The following is an 18,043-nucleotide window of genomic DNA, read 5'->3' on the forward strand; positions in this document are numbered from 1 at the left end:
AGTGGAGAGCTGAGCAAGAAAGCAAAACTGTAAATGACGCAGTCAAACCCACTAACTGTTGATGCCTGAGCAGCTTAGTTTTGAAGAATAATGGATTTTAAAATAGAACAAATAACTTGTTAAAATCTGCGAAATCTATGAGTTGAACTCGAGCCAGTTTTTGGCGTCTGAAAAGGGACAACATTCATGTGACAGACATGGATCAGGACATACCTGAACCAGACTGATGAAAATAAAGATTAAAAAGAATTGCAGCAGATTCGAGGCTGTTAGTCATTGATGGTCACACTAGCTTCTCACTTCGATCTCTTTCTCTGCCTTTGAGTAACTCTTGAAACTATTTCTCTGTGAGGATTCTTTCAGTTTTTCCTGAAACATGAACTGAAAGATTCTGGAAAGGTTACAGTGTTTCTCTGCACTAAATGTTATATGAAGATTAAAATCTCAGGTTCACTTCCTATCATCACGTCTCCATCATAATCTGCATGTTTTAATCTTAATCAAGACAATTTTAGAAAGGAGGCTGAAAAAGCGCGAGTATTTTGGAGGGCCCCATCTCTGCAGAAACCGCGGGAGCTGAAAAATTCTCATGATTGTCAAAGTTTATTTGGTGCAGCTCAGACTCTGAACAGGCTTAGTGTGGATGTTTGCTCTTTAATCACAGTAAGAGAAGCAATATCAGCTGTGGGCCTGGTTTCATGCGAAAGACATCTTAAACTCCTCTCTGTAACATGTGACCTGCTGCAGGACTCGCAGTGTGAACACCCCATAATAGAAAGCCACTGATGTGCTACACTGAGAACCTCTGCAGCTCCCGGTGAATTGAGCGGGAGCTCGGAGGCCGCTCGGCCCGTCCGTAGGGGAGGAGGCGTCGTCCGCCGGCAGCACGAGGAGTTGCCTTTGCTCAGCAGGTGGTGACACCATCCACAGGGGGCTGCGGCGCCCCCTACAGCTGGAGGGGGTGGGGTGGGGTGGGCACACTCCTGCGGTTTCCTCCTGATGCTCAATCATCTGTTCAGCAGCAGATTATCCACAAACACACATACAATTTTACACACACACACACACACGCCGTCCTCCTCTCATCCCTCCGTCCCTCAGCGGCCAGTGTTCGGGGTGAAGAAGACGAGGGCTGCGGATCAAAGGAGGTCGAAGGGTTACCAGTTCATCATGGAGCTTCTGTTGAGGGTCATGAAGAAGACTTGACTGCTGCCTCCAGAGCGCACCGAGGCGAAGAACACCTGCGGGGAGAAGGCGGCCTTTGTTACAGGTGTGTTTCAGGTATGTTTTACTGTGATGGCTGATGCACGCCATCTGCCTTTGAGTGTGGTGTGCAGATGCTTTCGGGCACACCTTGTCGTTCCTCTCCGTCAGAAACTTCAGTCGCTGAGCTCGCTTGTGCATGAAAACTCCGTCGAGGTGTCCCGTCTCCACGGACCGGATCTCAATGGCCTTCTCTCCCCAGCCCATGATCTGGTTGGAGTGGATGTAGGCTGCAGGGGGAGGAGAGGGTGTGCGCGCACACACACACACACACACACACACACACACACACACACACACACACACACACACACACACACACACACACACACACAGAAGGGGATTGGACAGGAGAAGACTCAGCACCAGTCTCACACCCAGGCCAGTCACACCTCGAGGCCTCCTCCGCCTCACTTCCGGGAGATTATTGCAGCAGTTTCTGACGGACTGGAGAGATCAGAGTTCACAGAGATGCATCACGAGCCTGCTGGGTGTTCGCTTCGATTTAAAGGAGTTACCTGAGCTGCCACATTGCACCTGGCTGTCCAGTAGCTGCATCATTTTAGTGGTTCGCACGTTAAAGTCAGCCAATCAGAAGCTGGTTTAAGCTACTTTCACTGAGAGATGTGATTCTGCAGGGCGGAGGCCGAGCTGACGTAGCTTCTAAAATGTACATTTCCAAACAGTTACAGTTTGTTTGTTTGTGATGTTCACTACAGCTTCGAAAGTTCAGGGTCACTAAAACAAGCCCGATGCTGCCTCTCTTGGACCAGAAAGAGTCTTAATGTTGAGAGTTTCACTTCCTGGTTGGCTCAGGGTTAAAAGATACTTGCTCATTTATTCTGAGCCAACGTAGATGTTTCTCTGCTTTAGTTCAGATTTATAGATTCATTGTGTCAGACTCCAGGACCTGCCTGAGGATCATCACGTTTGTATGACTGTAGCATCATATATAAATGTACCACAAACAGGAGCTGCTGTTTGTGGTACATTTAAATATTTGAATGGATCATGTGTAGTGCATGAGACTCGTCTGAGATCTTGGATCATGTTTTATTTAGGTCGGGTCCACCTAGTCACCTGGGGTCATCGCAGCTTTGGCTTCTTGTTGCTTCTTTTTATTTTCAGGTCCCACATCCTGGGGACGGGGGCTCGACTAGCAGCTGCTGAGCGCTGCGTTTGTGCAGGATTAAATAGCTCAACGCCGGTTTGTACTCTTTATGGCCCGTAGCTGGAGGGGTGGGGGAGGGGCCGGAGCCAGGCTTGGCTGTGAGAAAATCTGGTCTGACAGTAAAATACACAAAAACATGTCAACGGGAGACGATGTCCACACGGAAAATGCAACACACACAGAAGCCACAGTGCTGCAGGACAGACACACAGTCGCACATATGCTTCATTGTTCAGGGTTAAGGACAGAGAGATCTGTAAGAGTGAGCATGAGCGCAGAAACACAGAAGCTTTGATTGACTTGGATCATCAGATTCAAGATGCATCCTTCGCGCTCGGCTGCGCTCCGGCTGGATTCAGCCCGACGCTTTGCCCTCGCACTGATCTCAGGCAGAGTGCTCAGCTCGTTTCTGTGGATCTCACCAACATTTAGTCTGAGCCAAATCACTTCAGAGCTCGAGCAATCAAGGATGAAAGCAAGAGCAAATGTTTCACAGGTAACAATGAGACACAACAAGTAAACACAGTGAACAAACAACACAAACTAAATCCATAAAAAAGTGAAAGATTCTCATAAAGGAGGACGACAGTGAGCTGGGAGTGAGGAACTGAGGCAGAGATCAGCTCATGCAGCCCATGGATGTTCAACACTTAACGTTAAAGGGATGCATCGAGGTTTTGGGATGTCACATTTTGGTCAGGTTACTCTTTCTGTGATGAGAACAGTGACACTAAAACTCTCCACGAGCAGATTGAGACGTTACAATGTGAGGAAAGAGCTGCTGATGTGTTTCCACACATCAAGTTTGTTGGAGTTCACCGAGCTGAACGCTGGATGAGTGAGAGTGGAGCACTGAACAGTCTGGCCTTTCCTGGCCTGAGGTACACTGTGCATTATTGTCCAGATGGGACTCTGATTTACTAAATCAGCATCATAAGACTTGAAACCAGTGACTGAGACCATAAACTCATCTGAGTTTACTATGGTCATACATAAAGTTAGAAGCAGTATCACTCTCCCGTAGACGTCGCTGTAATCAAACTTCTTTTTGCAGTCAGCAAAGTCGCCCCCTGCTGGCCATTAGAAAGGTTTGCATGCTGCCCATAGTAATGTGCAGCCCAGTAAGTTAATGGTGGGTGTGAAAATACATGTGGTAAAACTAAATACCAGTAATGAAGCCACCAATCAGAGCCTTGGATTGCATACAAATCAATGTGACTCGTTAGCAAATTATGTTGAGTTTAAGCTAAACAGCCCTTCTTCTTAAAGAACTGGCTTAAACTTGCATTCTTTCTAATGGCCAGGAGGGGGTGCCTCCTCTGGGTGCAAACAGAAATCAAACTGTAATGAAGTCTATGAGAAAATGGCCGAGTTCAGATTAATTTATGGTCTCAGTTGCTACTTTCATGTCTTCCTGAATAAAACCTGAGGCTGGGGTTCGCTAGCATCCAGAAGAACAATAAACCAGGTATACTTCAGGACGGCATCCTGGACGTGGTTTATGACTCATTTCCATCCCTCACTCATGATGCTAGTTTCAGAACACCACAGGGGTGATGGTGGCCGTCTCCAATGCTTCACAAACAGGACTTCACAAAGCAGTCTGTGACGCCGCAGCATCTGCCTCCCACTTTTATTTACAGTCTGTGGCATTAAAGCCCTGCGACTGCTTCCTGCATGTACACATGTTCAATACAGGAACACAAGAAAAACTTCTGCATTATATTATCATCTTCTAGCCAGAGCATGTTGATAGTATAAAGAGCTTCATTATGATTATTTCTTGTAAAAGCTAAAATAAATAATGAAGTCAGTTCTTTTAATTCTTGTGCTGATTTTAAAATAAACCTTCCTCAAATGGTAAATGCAGTTTATGGAGGTGATGGAGGAGTTTTTGTTCTCATCAGCTTGCCACATTGAGTAGATCAGCTCCCCAAAACCTGCTGTATCCCTTTAAGCAGGTAATGACACAGGTGAGACTACAGTCTGTGCTTCTTGTTTAAAGGTGAAAGCAAAAGGCAGGAAAAGGCAGGCGTGTTGCTTTGAGCGGAGAGGGGGTGTGGTAGATAGTGAAGTGAGAGATGATCTGCTGAGACCGCTCATAAGAGGTCAGAGGTCAGTGGGATCAGGGAAAAGCGAGCTGATTGGTTGACGTACCGACGGAGGTGGGCATCTCGCCCCACTGCAGCACCACGTCTTTGGTGATGCGTCCATAGGTGTTGACGTAGACGCCCTCGTCCTCGTAGCACAGCAGCATCTCCATGCCGTCCGTCTTGGGCAGAACCACGATGGCGTGCGGGGTCACCTGACCCTGAATCTGCCGGGGTGACAGACGGGAGGGGGGTGGGGTCAGGGGTGTTAGGAGCTGCTGGACCCCTCTAACATCTCCCCTTCCCCACCCTGAGAGAGAAGAAACTGCTGCAACAATAAAGCCTCCCGCTCCTCAGCCACGCAATTGCCATGGAAACAGACATGAGCACAGCGTGATTCATGACTGCCAAAAGCAATGAGAGGCGGTTGCTGTGGTTACTGTCTCCTTCGCCCGTCCATCTCTGACTGTAACCAAGCCAGGGTTAAAAGAGGACACAATTCACCCTCTCCGTCTCTTTCATTCATCCTCTGGATTCAAACAGCCGTTCATTCATTAAAAACTCACTCACTCATTCATTCATTCACTCCTTCATCTGCTAACTCACTTTAACATCTCCTCTTTCATTTCTCACTCGCCCTTTCACACATTCTTTGTTTACATCATGATTTTGTTGCTGGGACCGTCACACACTCACCATCTCATTTGTTCAGCTATTATCTCATTCACTCTCTCACAACACGCAGTCAGCAGTTTTACACACACACACACACACACACACACACACACACACACACACACACACACACACACACACACACACACACACACACACACACACACACACACACTTACATGTGAGGGGATGTAGATGTCGTAGGGGTTTCCAGAATCCACATCAATTACATGGAACCCAACACTAGAGCCATAGATGACCTTTAACCTCTGCCCTTCCTCGACAGTCAAGTCTACCAGCAGGGGGCGGTGCTGCAGGTCAGTGAAAGACTGACAGACAGAGGAGAAGCTGATTGGCTGAGGGGCAGTTGTGTATTTACAGAATTAAAAGAACTCTGTGACACCGAGGTCACGCTGAACTAGCAGGAGAGGACAAATGGTTGACAGATGATAATAAACTCACTGATTACCTTGAAGGCCATAAACTTGTGGTAAGGTTTGGGTGCCCAGGCATATATTTCAACTGAGTTCTTCAGAGCAATCACCAAGAATTTAATCCTCTCATACTTCACTGCAGAAACAAAGAGAAAACACTGATAATAAAAAAACTCTGAGGACAGGTTCACGTCCTCGCATAGATGATCTGAACGTACCAACTTTGTAATGCACGCAGCCCTCCAGGTCCCCGACTGTGATCCAGCCCTGCTTCTTCTCCACTTCAGGGTCATTGTGTAATATCCTGTTCCTCAGCCACGACAGGTAGTAAACACGCAGCTTGTTCTTCTTCCCTAGTTTGACAGAAATACACAAAGCAAACATGTTACTTTGTGTATTTAATGTCCTCATTCTCGTTACATAATTATTACCTAAAAATAATGTGGTAATTTTCTGGTTATAGATTAAATGTCGTGAGCGTCCCTGTCACTTTAAGGCAGTAACTCTATGACGTGACATCAGCTGCTGCAGAAGGAGGCGTGTCAACCTGAGATGGTGACCAGGACGTTGAGCCCCTCCAGGACGTCCATCTGTTGGAAGCGCCTTCGATTGATCAGGTTGTAGACTTTGCCTTGACCACTTCGATCCAGCAGCATGAGGCCATTCTCCGTCCCCACCAGCAGGTTCACTCCTGCACAAACACACATGTACGCCTCCTTTTTACTGCCTACATATCAGCGTGTGATTAAAAATGATCCTGAAGACGCTCACACGTCAGCTTTACCCCAGAGAGCTGCGCAGAGGATCTCCGAGTTGAAGCGTTTCTTGTATTTGCGGATCTCGGGTGTGTCGCTGTGCGGCCTGATGTTAGTTGGGTTGACGTTGACCACAGAGATCTTGCGGGCCTCGTTGAGCCTCGCCTGCTCCTGCTCCTGCTTCAGGAACTCATCCACAAACAGCGCTGCAGCACAAAGACAACAACGCACACCATCATCATCATCTTACAGTGGTGAGAGTGCCTTTACCTTTTTATTTGGACTCTATCTATCTATCTGTCTATCTATCTATCTGTCTGTCTGTCTGTCTGTCTGTCTGTCTGTCTGTCTGTCTGTCTGTCTATCTGTCTGTCTGTCTGTCTATCTATCTTACATCAGGCTGTGGTGGACGTGTGTTGCAAAGCGGCTTGCAGATGTGTTAAATTCAATCTACAAACCACAGTTTTTATATTTTTGTCCCTCGGATAATGTAGGTGTTTTTTCCTTTTCAGAAATATTTGCAAAAAAAATCTGAGATTTTTTTTTTTGCTGCCTCTTAGAGTCACCCAGGCCAGCAGGGGGAGCTGTGTGAGGCCTCCTTAAACCTACCTGAGGCAGAGTTTTTATCATCGTCATCAGTTGGGGAGGTCCCGTACACCCTTGGATCAACAAACGGGGTGAAGGAAGCCTTGGAGCCTCCGCTGCCTCCCATCCCATACTGCAGGTCACAGAAACAGATTTTACGGTCAGACACATGTTTGTCATTTAGGCTCAAATCAGTCTAAAAACAGGGATCAAAATCTAGGAAACAAAGATTTGTTTTTCTCCAAAGCATAAACGGGTCCTCATCAGTGTTTCCTTTATTTTGTCAGAGACCTGTATCAGGTGTTCAGGAGCAGGGAAGGGGAACTTCCTGGATCAGAGGCTGGAAAACAGAGAGGGGGCAACAAAGAGAGGGATCAAACGGGTGGAGCAGTAGGTCGAATCAAAAAGGACAGGGCGGGAAATTAAAGTTGCCACTTTACTCACTGATGAGCCAGCTGAGTTTCTTGAACGCTAAATTAGAACTGAAAGAAATTACTTTCCACTTTGAGTGCATGATTTTAAATGAAATATTTATCCAAATGTGGAGCTTTTGGGCCTCTCCATGTTACATTTGTCAATAAAACATTTGCTGAAATCTCGCCAGATTCATTTATATAGTGCTAATTAACAGCAACAGTCCTCTCAGAGCCGACAGGGTCACCGGCCGAGAATCCATTTCCCCAGATGTGAAAACCAAGGTGAGTTATCCCTGAGACCCATTGCAGGTCCGAGGGGACAAAACAGGATTCCCACTGAGTGACTTAAAAATCCGAGCAGTGCTGAAATCGTCCCTAATGGAGGGTGATGTTGAACAGGAATTATGGCTTTAGTTTTATGGCCAATTCTCTGAACCAGCACCTTTTATTAATATAGCTCACGAGCTGCATTAATGTCAGGCTCAAAGGGCTGGAGGTAATTTCCCACCCTGATGAAGCAGCAGACGGCTGGTTGGTAACGGGGAGCGTGGGCAGGTGTTGGGGTGAGCAGGTTTGTAAGGATATGGGTGGGTTTGGGGGGGAGAGGTTTTCAGGGCTGGTATTTGGGTGCTACTCCACCTACTTGGACCCCGGAGGCATCCCCTGGGGAGACCAGGGGGGAGGTGCTTTGCTGCACTAAATCAGGGAGATTGGTGCTGCCAGAGAACAGTTTGCTGGGGAAACCGTTGCTGGCGGTTGAGCTCCGCCTCCGTTCCCTGTGTTTCTGGAAAAAGAGAGAGAGGGGCGGGCTACTGTGCAGCGAGGCTGTGGTGGTGGAGGGAGGATGGAGCCAGCTGGATGCAGGCCTGTTTGTTTTGGTGTTATTTTTAAACTGGGGAGGGTGGGCACAGACAGAGCCCCCCCGTGTTTCATAGAGAATCTAGCAGAGCTGAAACATTATTTGAAGAATTATTTACCTCTAAAAATGATGCAGGTGACCCATACGTCATGAGGCCCAGGTTTACTCCGCCCCCTTACACTCTCCCCCACCTGTCCTGTCTACTCACAAACTGTCCTGTTGTAATAAAGGCTAAAAAGGCCCCAAAATATAATATAATATAAAATTTTGATCCGTATCTGAGATTTGAGGGTAAAACTGTGCATTAACCAAGACGGCGGCGCGCACAGACGCAGCGGCTCACGGCTCTTCCTTTTGGTGCTCTGTTTTGTACTTTTTGTCTGTATATTTTTAGATTATTATATTTTTATTTTAGAAAGTTTGACTTTCTATTGCATGGCACTGAACAGGAGTGGCCCTCCAATCTCATTGTGCATCCTGTACAATGACAATAAAGCCGTTCTATTCTTTTATTCAAATACACCAGAATGACCATCTAACATCACTGCAGCTCTCCTCGCCCAGAGACAAACCAAAAACTGCTCAAGTGATGAGTGTCGGCTTCTGTGGAGTCAGCGAGGCATCGGTCAAAGGTTAAACTGAGATTCACCTCACGCATCACCAGGGTGCTGTCCTGGGAGCTGTTTCCATATGAATCGTCGTTGGTGTCGTTATGATCTCCCGTCGTGCCGAATGACTCGTTGGTACCCTGACTTGCTGCAGGCCTGAAAAACAGATTTTTATAACCATCAACATGCAGACTTTGGCCTGTGTGTGTGTGTGTGTGTGTGTGTGTGTGTGTGTGTGTGTGTGTGTGTGTGTGTGTGTGTCCAAGTACCCGGAGAAACCCCACCCAGGAAGGCTGGCAGGTCTGAAGCACTAACCAGCTGCAGCCACAGCCTCATGACAGGAACTCATAGAAACCACTTACATGAATATATGTGTTTATAGACACTACAAAAAGCCGACCTTCAGAAAACTCTGGTTCCTTGTTTTATTGTTTCTCCCAGGAAACTCTGATAAACTGCAAAACCCTCAAGCTTTATTTGGAATATCAGGAATATGCAGCCATACGTTTTGTATATTTATCTAAATTTGAAGCACAGCCTACATTTACAGTCTGCACACTGTAATCTGTCACAACGACCCGGCGGGGCGTGTGCAGCTAATCTCTGCACAGATTATCAGCTGTTTCACTGTATCACACAGTAACAGTGAATCTTAGAGCGCGCCAGAATAAATAGATGTGAGATGAGACACGTGCAGCTCGTCTGAGCTTCCTGCATCAATAATTTAGGAGTGAACTGATGGAAAGACAAACGATGCCTCTTAGCAAATAAATAACAAGCTGCAACCAAATGTTGGTGCAAACAAAGTGTCCTCTGATTGCACTGCTCTCTGTGCTGAGCACCATCAGCCGTACCCCAAATAATCCTCCTAATAATATGGCCAATATTTACCAAATGGTCATAACGATTTATTCAGTATGATTTTAAATGTGTGGCTGAGCCCATAAACCCAAACAAGGGTTCTTATGTTTTAGCTGATTTCTTCTCCACGCATAGACCAAAAATGTTCAATATTCATGCACTTCTTTGGGTGCAAAAGGTCACTGATGGATTTATTTTCATTTCACTCACATGATGCGCGGGATATCACTGACAGCCACAGTTCCATCATTAGCCCCGCCCTCTCCCTCCTCATCCTCGCTGCTGTGGGAGTCCTCGCTGGACGAGGAGTAGTCGGTCACTTTGACGGGCGGGCGGCTGGTTTCCTCGCCCTGCCGAAGCTCTCTCAGCTCTTTGGCCAGAGCCGTCAGATCCTGCAGGAAGACAAATCCAAAAGTCATTAAACACTTTTTTTTTTTCCTGATACGAGAAGCCAGCCGTCTGCAGACCCAAAATAATCATGCAACAAACACAAGCCGACCCTTATGAATAACCAGGAGCAGCCAAAGTGTGACCGTTTTATAACTCAGGAATTTTTGTCTTTTTCCATTTTGAAACCTTAAATTCTGTTCATTTCAACCAATTCAATGATATAATGTGATTGGTCCATCCATGGATGCTGAGAGGCTGCAGCACCACAAAAGCACAAAGCTCGGGTGTGGAGACAATTTTGCATTTCATTACCTCTTAGATTCATATCACACGGAGCACAAAGTGCTTAATTAGCCGAGTCCGAGTGCTGAGAATGAAAAAGTAAAAGCAATTCCAAATGACATTTCAGACTTCAGCTGAGACCCATTCAGCACCAGAGACGAGAAGAAGAATCTATAATGAAAGGTTATGAAGAGCTGTACGAGAATTCATGGCAGGAAACATTTTTACTAGGCGTGGGACTCGATTAAAAAAATTAATCGAATTAATTACAAGCTTTGTAATTAATTAATCAAAATTAATCGCATTTTAATCGCATTTCAATATTTGACATGAGAAATATTAATTTAAGTTTGGTTGATGAATAAATCAATATACATAAGCTTAAACTTCAAAATGTTGTTTATTTTCCCACCAGTCTACTACACAGACCAACGAAGGGCAGAAGTGCTCCTGTGATAAACTCCTGAAATTAAAGTTAAGCATCATAACTGGATAGTTTTATTCAACATTAACGTCTCACTTAATATAGTTGGAAATTAATCATTCTCTCAGCTGTACTCCTTGATGTTGTTATGCTTGTTTTAACAGCTTATTTTGAATAAAATAATTAAAATTAAACCACAAAAAGGAGAAAAAGTTCGTTCTCCATTTAACAGCTGCTTTTACACAGCTGTGCTTCACAGTCATGGTTGCTAGGAGACATGAGCTACGCAGAGGTGAGGGCAGCTGATATGAAGGCTAGCTGCTCACTTCCTCCCTTTGTGGTGTGTTTTTTTTTTTTTTTGCCTTTGTGGTCTTCGTGGGCTGCGAAAGACGTGGGCCGGGTCCTTCGCAGGATGCGGCCCCTAATTTGGACATTGTGCGTCGATATAATCTGTATGCCTGGAACTCGCGCACTGAGAAACGTTCCACGGTGCAAAGTGCGATTAAAATGCGTTAAAATTTTTAACGCGTTAATTTCCCCGTAATTAATTAATCGAAATTAACGCGTTAAAGTCCCACCCCTAATTTTTACCATTACGAATATCACAGCAGCACATGGATACATCTGTATCAAATATGGCACCTGATTATATTTCAGTGTGGAGCTTCACTTTAAATCTAAAACAAAGCTGAAATGTTTCTGACTGCAGGTGATTAACGCTTCAAAATGATCAATAATTAAAAGAAAATCTGTCAGTTTGATCTGGAACAAAGTGCTCCAGGCCGACCCAGCTTTCGGATTATTGCCCCCTGCTGGCCATTACAGGGCATGCAGGTTTAAAGCTCGTCCATCTGTTATCTGATTACAAACTAATAATCTGACCCTAATTTAGTGATGCAGTGAAAAGTGTTTAAAACACGCCTGAAATGTAATTTTGTAACCCTGCAAAGCTTTAATGCAGGGATGTCAAACTCAGGTCACGCTGATCTGAAGAGAACCTCCCCTTTCTGTCAGTGTAAACATGCTTAACTACGCCTGTCATATCTTCATATAAAACAAAGAAGGGCAACTTCAATAATACGTCTCAGTTTTTCTACATGATAAAGAAATGCTGCAGACAGAAATGTGTCATCACAACGTAAACTGTAAGAAATAAATGTGTAAAAAATGTCTGGTAGCTCATCCACCAGAAAACAGGGAAGAAAAAACATTTAATCATTTATCTGTTTGCTGTAGTATGAATGTGGGGGAGGTCATTATCAGGAGGAACCTTATAAAAATACAGTTAAAAGTTGAAAATTTATGCCCTCCTTCACATTTTCCAAAGCTGCTCAGTGGGCCACCTTATGTCTGACACCCTGCTTTAATGTCTCAGCTCTCCTGCATCTTTGCTGTGCTGCAGAGGCTCAGAAGCTCAGAGCAGAAAGCAGATGGGTTTTTGTGCCACCATGCAAACTGTTAGTGAGTCCTCGATGAGAAGGGCAGCGAGCAGGAGGACGGTGAAGTGAGAGGAGGAGGACAGCTGAGCTGCAGATGCCACCATGCCTCAGAGGGGGAAGGTCAAAGTTCAAAATGCTTTAAATTGAGCCTATGTGATATTTTACAGTAAGCAGCCAGAGATACATGCACGCTGCTGTGTCCCGCCTCCACACATTCAGACATTCAAACAGGTAAGAACAGCTCTGTGATGGTTTGATGCTCTAATGAAAGAAAAACCAACCAGCAGATATTCAGTCTTTACAGGTGAGGTGCTGTATTCACAGGTAGTAATGCTACTCTTGGGCTAACATGAACGACTGAATGCAATTTAAGGTAAACTGGAGGTGAAGTTTTGACTGTATGACTGGTTTATTAAAATGTATTAAAGCTTCACACCTGTGCACACCTGAGAACACCTGTGCTGTGTAAGCTCTATAAACGACATCTGGGTGGCTTAGTGGTGAAGCCGGCGACCACATACAAATGCCGCGCTGCAGTGCGGGCGGCGCGGGTTCGCGTCCCGGCCCGTCGCCAATTTGCCTGCGTGTCTTCCCCTGTATCTTTCCCCATTTCCTGTCTCTCTCCACTATGATAAAAAGCCGCTGTGGCCAAAAAAACAAAACAAAAAAAAAAACAACTAAATAATCTACACAAAATGAAAAAAGAATACAAACATAAAATATTAGAGATAAAAAATAGATTTTATAAAACAACATGAATACAAAATATTTTAAATTTTTAAAAAATTATATCAAATATGATTACTCTAAAAACATTTATTACAATTTAAATAATCAGAACTATAAAAATAAATATAAAATTTTATAAAATAAAACAATTTAAATGTTTTCTGTAAATATTCATATAAATAAAATATTGAAATATAAAATAATATAAAAACACAAACATAAAAATGTATATGCTTTTAAATCTGTAAATAATCAAATGTTATTGGATGCAATAAAATAAATATATTAAATATAAATACTTTAAATATTAGTACACTCTCTCAGTCACTTAAAATAACCCTGGAGGGGGAACAGGGGATTGTTTTGTTTGTTAACAATATCGCAGCAAAGCTAATTGATTCATGCCACAAAGGATGGCCACTGACCCTGAGGTCACCTGATTACTTATAATTGGGTCAAAGTCAGAGGTCATCTAAGATTCACACCACAGACGCATCCTACAAATCTCAGCTGAATTCGAATCTCGGCGAGGTCAAAGGAAAGTTGCTGTCATGGACAATAAGACCTGTGTGCTGGAGAATGACACGTTTGTGAGACGGACAACATCCAAACTAGCTAGTGTCTGTTGGGGGCGGGGCTTGTTGTGCCTGGCCACTTCCTCCCAACCAGAGACTCATTTTACAGCTGCCAGTGAGACATCTACATGTGAATATCTACAATTCACAGCAAGGAAAACGTGCACAGGAAGCTAACAGGAAGTGGACACGTTGGGGGGGGCCTTACCAACTCCTCCTGATGAGAGAGAGAGAGAGAGAGACACAGAGAGTGGAAATGAGAGCAGAGAGGTGACAACAGGAAGCACATGTTTCATACAACAGTGAGATGAAAGGAGGATGTCATGAGTCCCATCGTAACTGATCCCCCATCAAATACAACTTCCTGTCTGACACAACAGGAAGTCACAAGAACAGAGGAGAGAAAAGAGGACGCGGCTTTGACACGCTTCTCACACGTCGAGATCTTTTAAATTTATTAATAAAAAAACATGATCCAGACCAAAACCACTCTGTTACACTTGGTAACATCAACGAAAGACATGGGAATGTTTTCAGAGAGCGGACACGCTTCCCGAGGAGGAAGTTTGCTGGGACACCAGGACAGCTCATAAATGTGCTCACATTCATTTATTCTGGAGAACTTTTGAACATTTTTGAAGCCGAAGGATGAAAACAAACTGAGGACATTAAAACAGAGTGTTTTAGAAATATTGAGGAGCTTTTAGAGAAAATTGGAGCTGACAGTTTATAATCTGCAGAAACAAAGATGGTTTCCTGAACTTTCAGAGAAAGCGAACCCGTTTTTGAAGATTTTAATATTTTGTGGAAAACAAATTATTTGATTTAAACTGAGAACTTTTGAGGAAGTGGTCTGAAAAACAAGGTGTTTTACAAAACTAAGAATATTTTGGATAATGAGGAATTTTTCTTGGTAATTAGGAACATTTTAAGAAGAGAAAAACTTCAGTGAAGACATGGTTTAAATTCTTTGGGAATTTTAATTTGCTTGAAAAGCAAAGATGGATTTTTGGAGGTGTGGATGAAACTAAGGCCTAGAAAATGTGGATATTTTAAAAGTTAGGATTTCTTTTGGAAACTGAGAATATTGTTAGAAATTCTGGAGAAATGGGGACTGATGAGAATATGAGTTTAGAAATATTGAGGATATTTATGGAAACTGGAGACACTCAGAGGGGATTATGATGACGTTTTAGAGATTTTTGAGAACTTTCTAAGAAACTAAAACTTTAAAGACCAATAAAAGTATTTTTGGTATGAAAAACGTCTTTAGTTTATTACAAACATGGCATGAAAATAGGTGAAAATGTTTGCTGTCTGAAAGCATTTAGAGGTTTTCAAAGGATGCTTTGACTTCATTGTTTCTACTTAAAATATAAGTGAATGAAATCAATTTTGCATTTATCATAAACATTATTTATTGACCTTGTTTTTAGCTTGGATTCAAACCGCTGAGCCTATGAGTCACTGTCAGAGAATCAAACCTGTGGAGCTAATGTCAGGACTTTATTCATTCAGAAACTTTCCACATATGTGAGGATGGGTGTAGGGTGAGATGATGAGGAGGAGAGGATAAAGTGAGAAAGAGGGATGAAGGAAACATCACTAACCTCGTCTACAGCTTTCTTATAGCTCTGACGGAGGGTGGAGGAGGGATGAGGACAGGCAGAGGTTAGTTCAGAGAGAAGAGTCACTTTACTGAATGAGCATTTTTAAGCACACGCGGGTTTGTGGGACTGACACACACAGACGAAGGGCTGCAGGAGTGTGTGTGTGTGTGTGTGCACTCACTGCAGGCCTGCTGGGCCGGGTCATCTCTCTGCTGTCGTCTTTGGTGTCGTGACCTTCAGTCTTAGAGGCTGAATTACCTGAAGCATAAACTAAAGATGTCATATGAGCGTGGAGAAACAACCACTATGTCCAAAACATCAGGGCATTAGAGATGTCAGATGACGTTACACTGTCGTGCAATACCAGTTTGTACCACAAGGTGGTGCAGCGAGTCAATGTAACCTGTATTAGGAACATGCTTTAATTTACCATGGCGACCTGGGAAAAAAGGAAAGCCTCTTAAGGGTGCAGGACTAAAATAAAGTATCAAAAGCTCAATAACACGGCCCCCTGGTGGTGAGAGTTTTAATTAAAAATTTGCAGAGCGTAATTACTAGAAGCACCTTTACTCTGAGACAGACCTCCAAAGGTCAGGTTCAGGTAAGGTTCAGGGGTCAGTGGGACCCATGTGGACTCACCGCGCTCGTTGGAGCCTCCCTGGGAGCTGGGGGTGCTGGAGCTGGAAGAGCTGCCGCTACTTGTTCTCTTCAGGGGAGCGTCCATGGACATGTCAGTCCTCCGCAGGTCAGGGTTGCTGCGGTAACACAAACACAGCGTTGTCTCATTCATGACCGCAAACAAATAACTGCACCTGCATTTCCACCGGTCGACATCACAGCTGCGCGTACCTGGCCCGTATGAGGTGGGCGCCGGCCCGAGGGCCGAGGCCTGGCCCGTTTCCCGGGGAGTTCTTCCTGACCAAAGCCGGAGAGATGGAGGTCGTCCTCTGAGGAACCTGGAAGCATAAAACACCAGCGGGTTTTCACAGCAGGTCAAACATCAGAATTTAGGAACAAAACAGCCACAAAAGCTTCTTTACATCATTTCCTGTTTCACAAAATGAACTCAAATGGACCCAAATGCACTTTTCTCATTAGATCAGTTTGAAGTAGATTTTTAGATTTTATCAGAAGACTCTTAAAAAATAAAAAATGTAGAAAAACGAGTAAAAAGGTCAAAGCACATTTACACAACTGAAACAGTCTGCAGAGAAAAGCGCACACACATGGACACACACAGATACGAACACACGGCATGCAGAGACCTTGGGGGGCATGTCGTCGTCCTGCCGCAGCCAGGAGCTGCGGTCCAGCTTGTCGAGGGGGGGTGCCAGGCGGGACAGGGGTGGGGGAGGAGGGGTGTCAGAGGTGGGGTCGGAGTTCTGCCGGGGCATGGGAGGCCGGGAGGGGGAGGGCGACGCCGAGGAGGAGGAGGACACGCCGTGGGGGTCATACAGGGACTGGGAGCCTGACAGGCCGTGACTCTTCACCTGCACCAGGTGGGCCATCTGAACACACACACAGACACACACACACACACACACACACACACACACACACACACACACACACACACACACACACAAGAAGGAAACAGGCAAGGGGAGGAGGAAGAGCAGGATGAGGACAAAGTGATCAGGAGGAAAGTCAAGAGGAAACGTTGTGGGAGGAGTGCTGGAGCGGGAGGAGTGAGGTCACGAAAGAGGGGAAACACTCCTTGGGGTGCATTCATGGTCAGGTTGAAAAGTTAGAGCGTTTAGTTTAAGAGATTAATCACTCTGTCCTTCTGACAACAAACAAACAGCTCCACCTGCTGGTGAAGCTGAGCAAAGCTAAAGGACACGTATCATGCAAAGCCTACTTTTTTAGCCCTTAAATACATTTTGTTGTGTACTTTCAGTGTGTAGCAGTGCAGGAAATGTAAATGCATTCGGTTCCAGTGCTGTGTAGATATCTTTATATTCTTTTTGGGTCACATTTTTCAGGCTGTTCAGTTTTCTCTAGTCCCTGTGACATTTTCTGTCCTGTGACGTCACAGTATTTGTCGTGGAACTGCTAAACAAGGGCATGGACATCTGGCTTACCGAATTCATGAATCCGCCATTTTTTTCTTTGTAGTCCAAGTTCAGTCATGCCAAAGTTGTAAGTAGACAAGTCAAAATGTTCGGTTGTTGGGTGTATTAACCCCCACGATTCCTGACTGAACGGGGTGGAGTGGAACATAGACATATATACCCATAGACACATATACGTAGACGCCTCGTTGACTGGGTTGGCCGCTGATGTTACGTAACTGTGTGTCCGCCATATTGGAGGAGGCAAAGCTGCGCTGTGAACTAATACACTTCATAAAGTGCCTCTCTACAAAGTTATTTAAGTTAATGCATTCATTCACACATTCAAATATGCACTAACACTGGGAAACTGTTCGGCACAAAATAATAATTTTGTTTTCCAACGTCGCCGCCATATTGGAGGGGGCAAAAGCGGCCAACATAACGTGAGAGAGATGCTGCACTCTGGTTCTGTGTGGAGTTGTTTGAACCATTTTACAGTCAAAATGGGATCACATGGGCTTACCTTTCACAGGTAAGACTGAGGAATTGTTTTTGATCATATTTGGCCATTCTAACATTTTGAAATTATGTCTATGGAGTGGAACGCTCTGCGACCTGGAGGGGGGCGGGGCGTGAAATGTCTCATTCACATTTAAAGAGTCCGCACCAAAATGGGTTGCTCTAAGATGCACATCAAAAAAGGTGTAAAAGAGGGGTCTGTGGTGCAACAATAATGAGAAATTCATACCAAAGCATTGCAGTTCTACTTTATATAGACGACAAGTGAATGATTTACATATAAAAAAGAAAGGTTTTAAAA

At 44.6% G+C, this 18,043-nt stretch overlaps 1 protein-coding gene across 2 annotated transcripts in view; it reads right to left on the bottom strand.

The window, feature by feature from the left end:
• Window positions 1-965: 965 nt before the first annotated feature.
• Window positions 966-18,043, bottom strand: part of tnikb (TRAF2 and NCK interacting kinase b) — a 52,663-nt gene continuing 35,585 nt past the window's right edge. Inside the window, exons 18-33 of one of the 2 annotated variants that reach the window (XM_030756031.1) lie at window positions 16,432-16,674; window positions 16,016-16,122; window positions 15,806-15,921; window positions 15,348-15,424; window positions 9,928-10,109; window positions 8,898-9,012; window positions 8,033-8,173; window positions 6,998-7,106; window positions 6,418-6,594; window positions 6,181-6,324; window positions 5,852-5,986; window positions 5,669-5,769; window positions 5,379-5,528; window positions 4,592-4,751; window positions 1,354-1,493; window positions 966-1,241 (exon numbers count right to left, since the gene is read on the bottom strand). In XM_030756031.1, the coding sequence (XP_030611891.1) occupies window positions 1,158-1,241; window positions 1,354-1,493; window positions 4,592-4,751; window positions 5,379-5,528; window positions 5,669-5,769; window positions 5,852-5,986; window positions 6,181-6,324; window positions 6,418-6,594; window positions 6,998-7,106; window positions 8,033-8,173; window positions 8,898-9,012; window positions 9,928-10,109; window positions 15,348-15,424; window positions 15,806-15,921; window positions 16,016-16,122; window positions 16,432-16,674 (2,181 nt within the window). In that variant the 3' untranslated portion in view covers window positions 966-1,157. The remainder of the gene's footprint in view (window positions 1,242-1,353; window positions 1,494-4,591; window positions 4,752-5,378; window positions 5,529-5,668; window positions 5,770-5,851; window positions 5,987-6,180; window positions 6,325-6,417; window positions 6,595-6,997; window positions 7,107-8,032; window positions 8,174-8,897; window positions 9,013-9,927; window positions 10,110-15,347; window positions 15,425-15,805; window positions 15,922-16,015; window positions 16,123-16,431; window positions 16,675-18,043) is intronic. The other variant, XM_030756032.1, reaches the window with a different exon arrangement.

This window comes from Archocentrus centrarchus, chromosome 20 (assembly GCF_007364275.1).
Source record: "Archocentrus centrarchus isolate MPI-CPG fArcCen1 chromosome 20, fArcCen1, whole genome shotgun sequence".
In the NCBI taxonomy this organism is placed as follows: domain Eukaryota; kingdom Metazoa; phylum Chordata; class Actinopteri; order Cichliformes; family Cichlidae; genus Archocentrus; species Archocentrus centrarchus.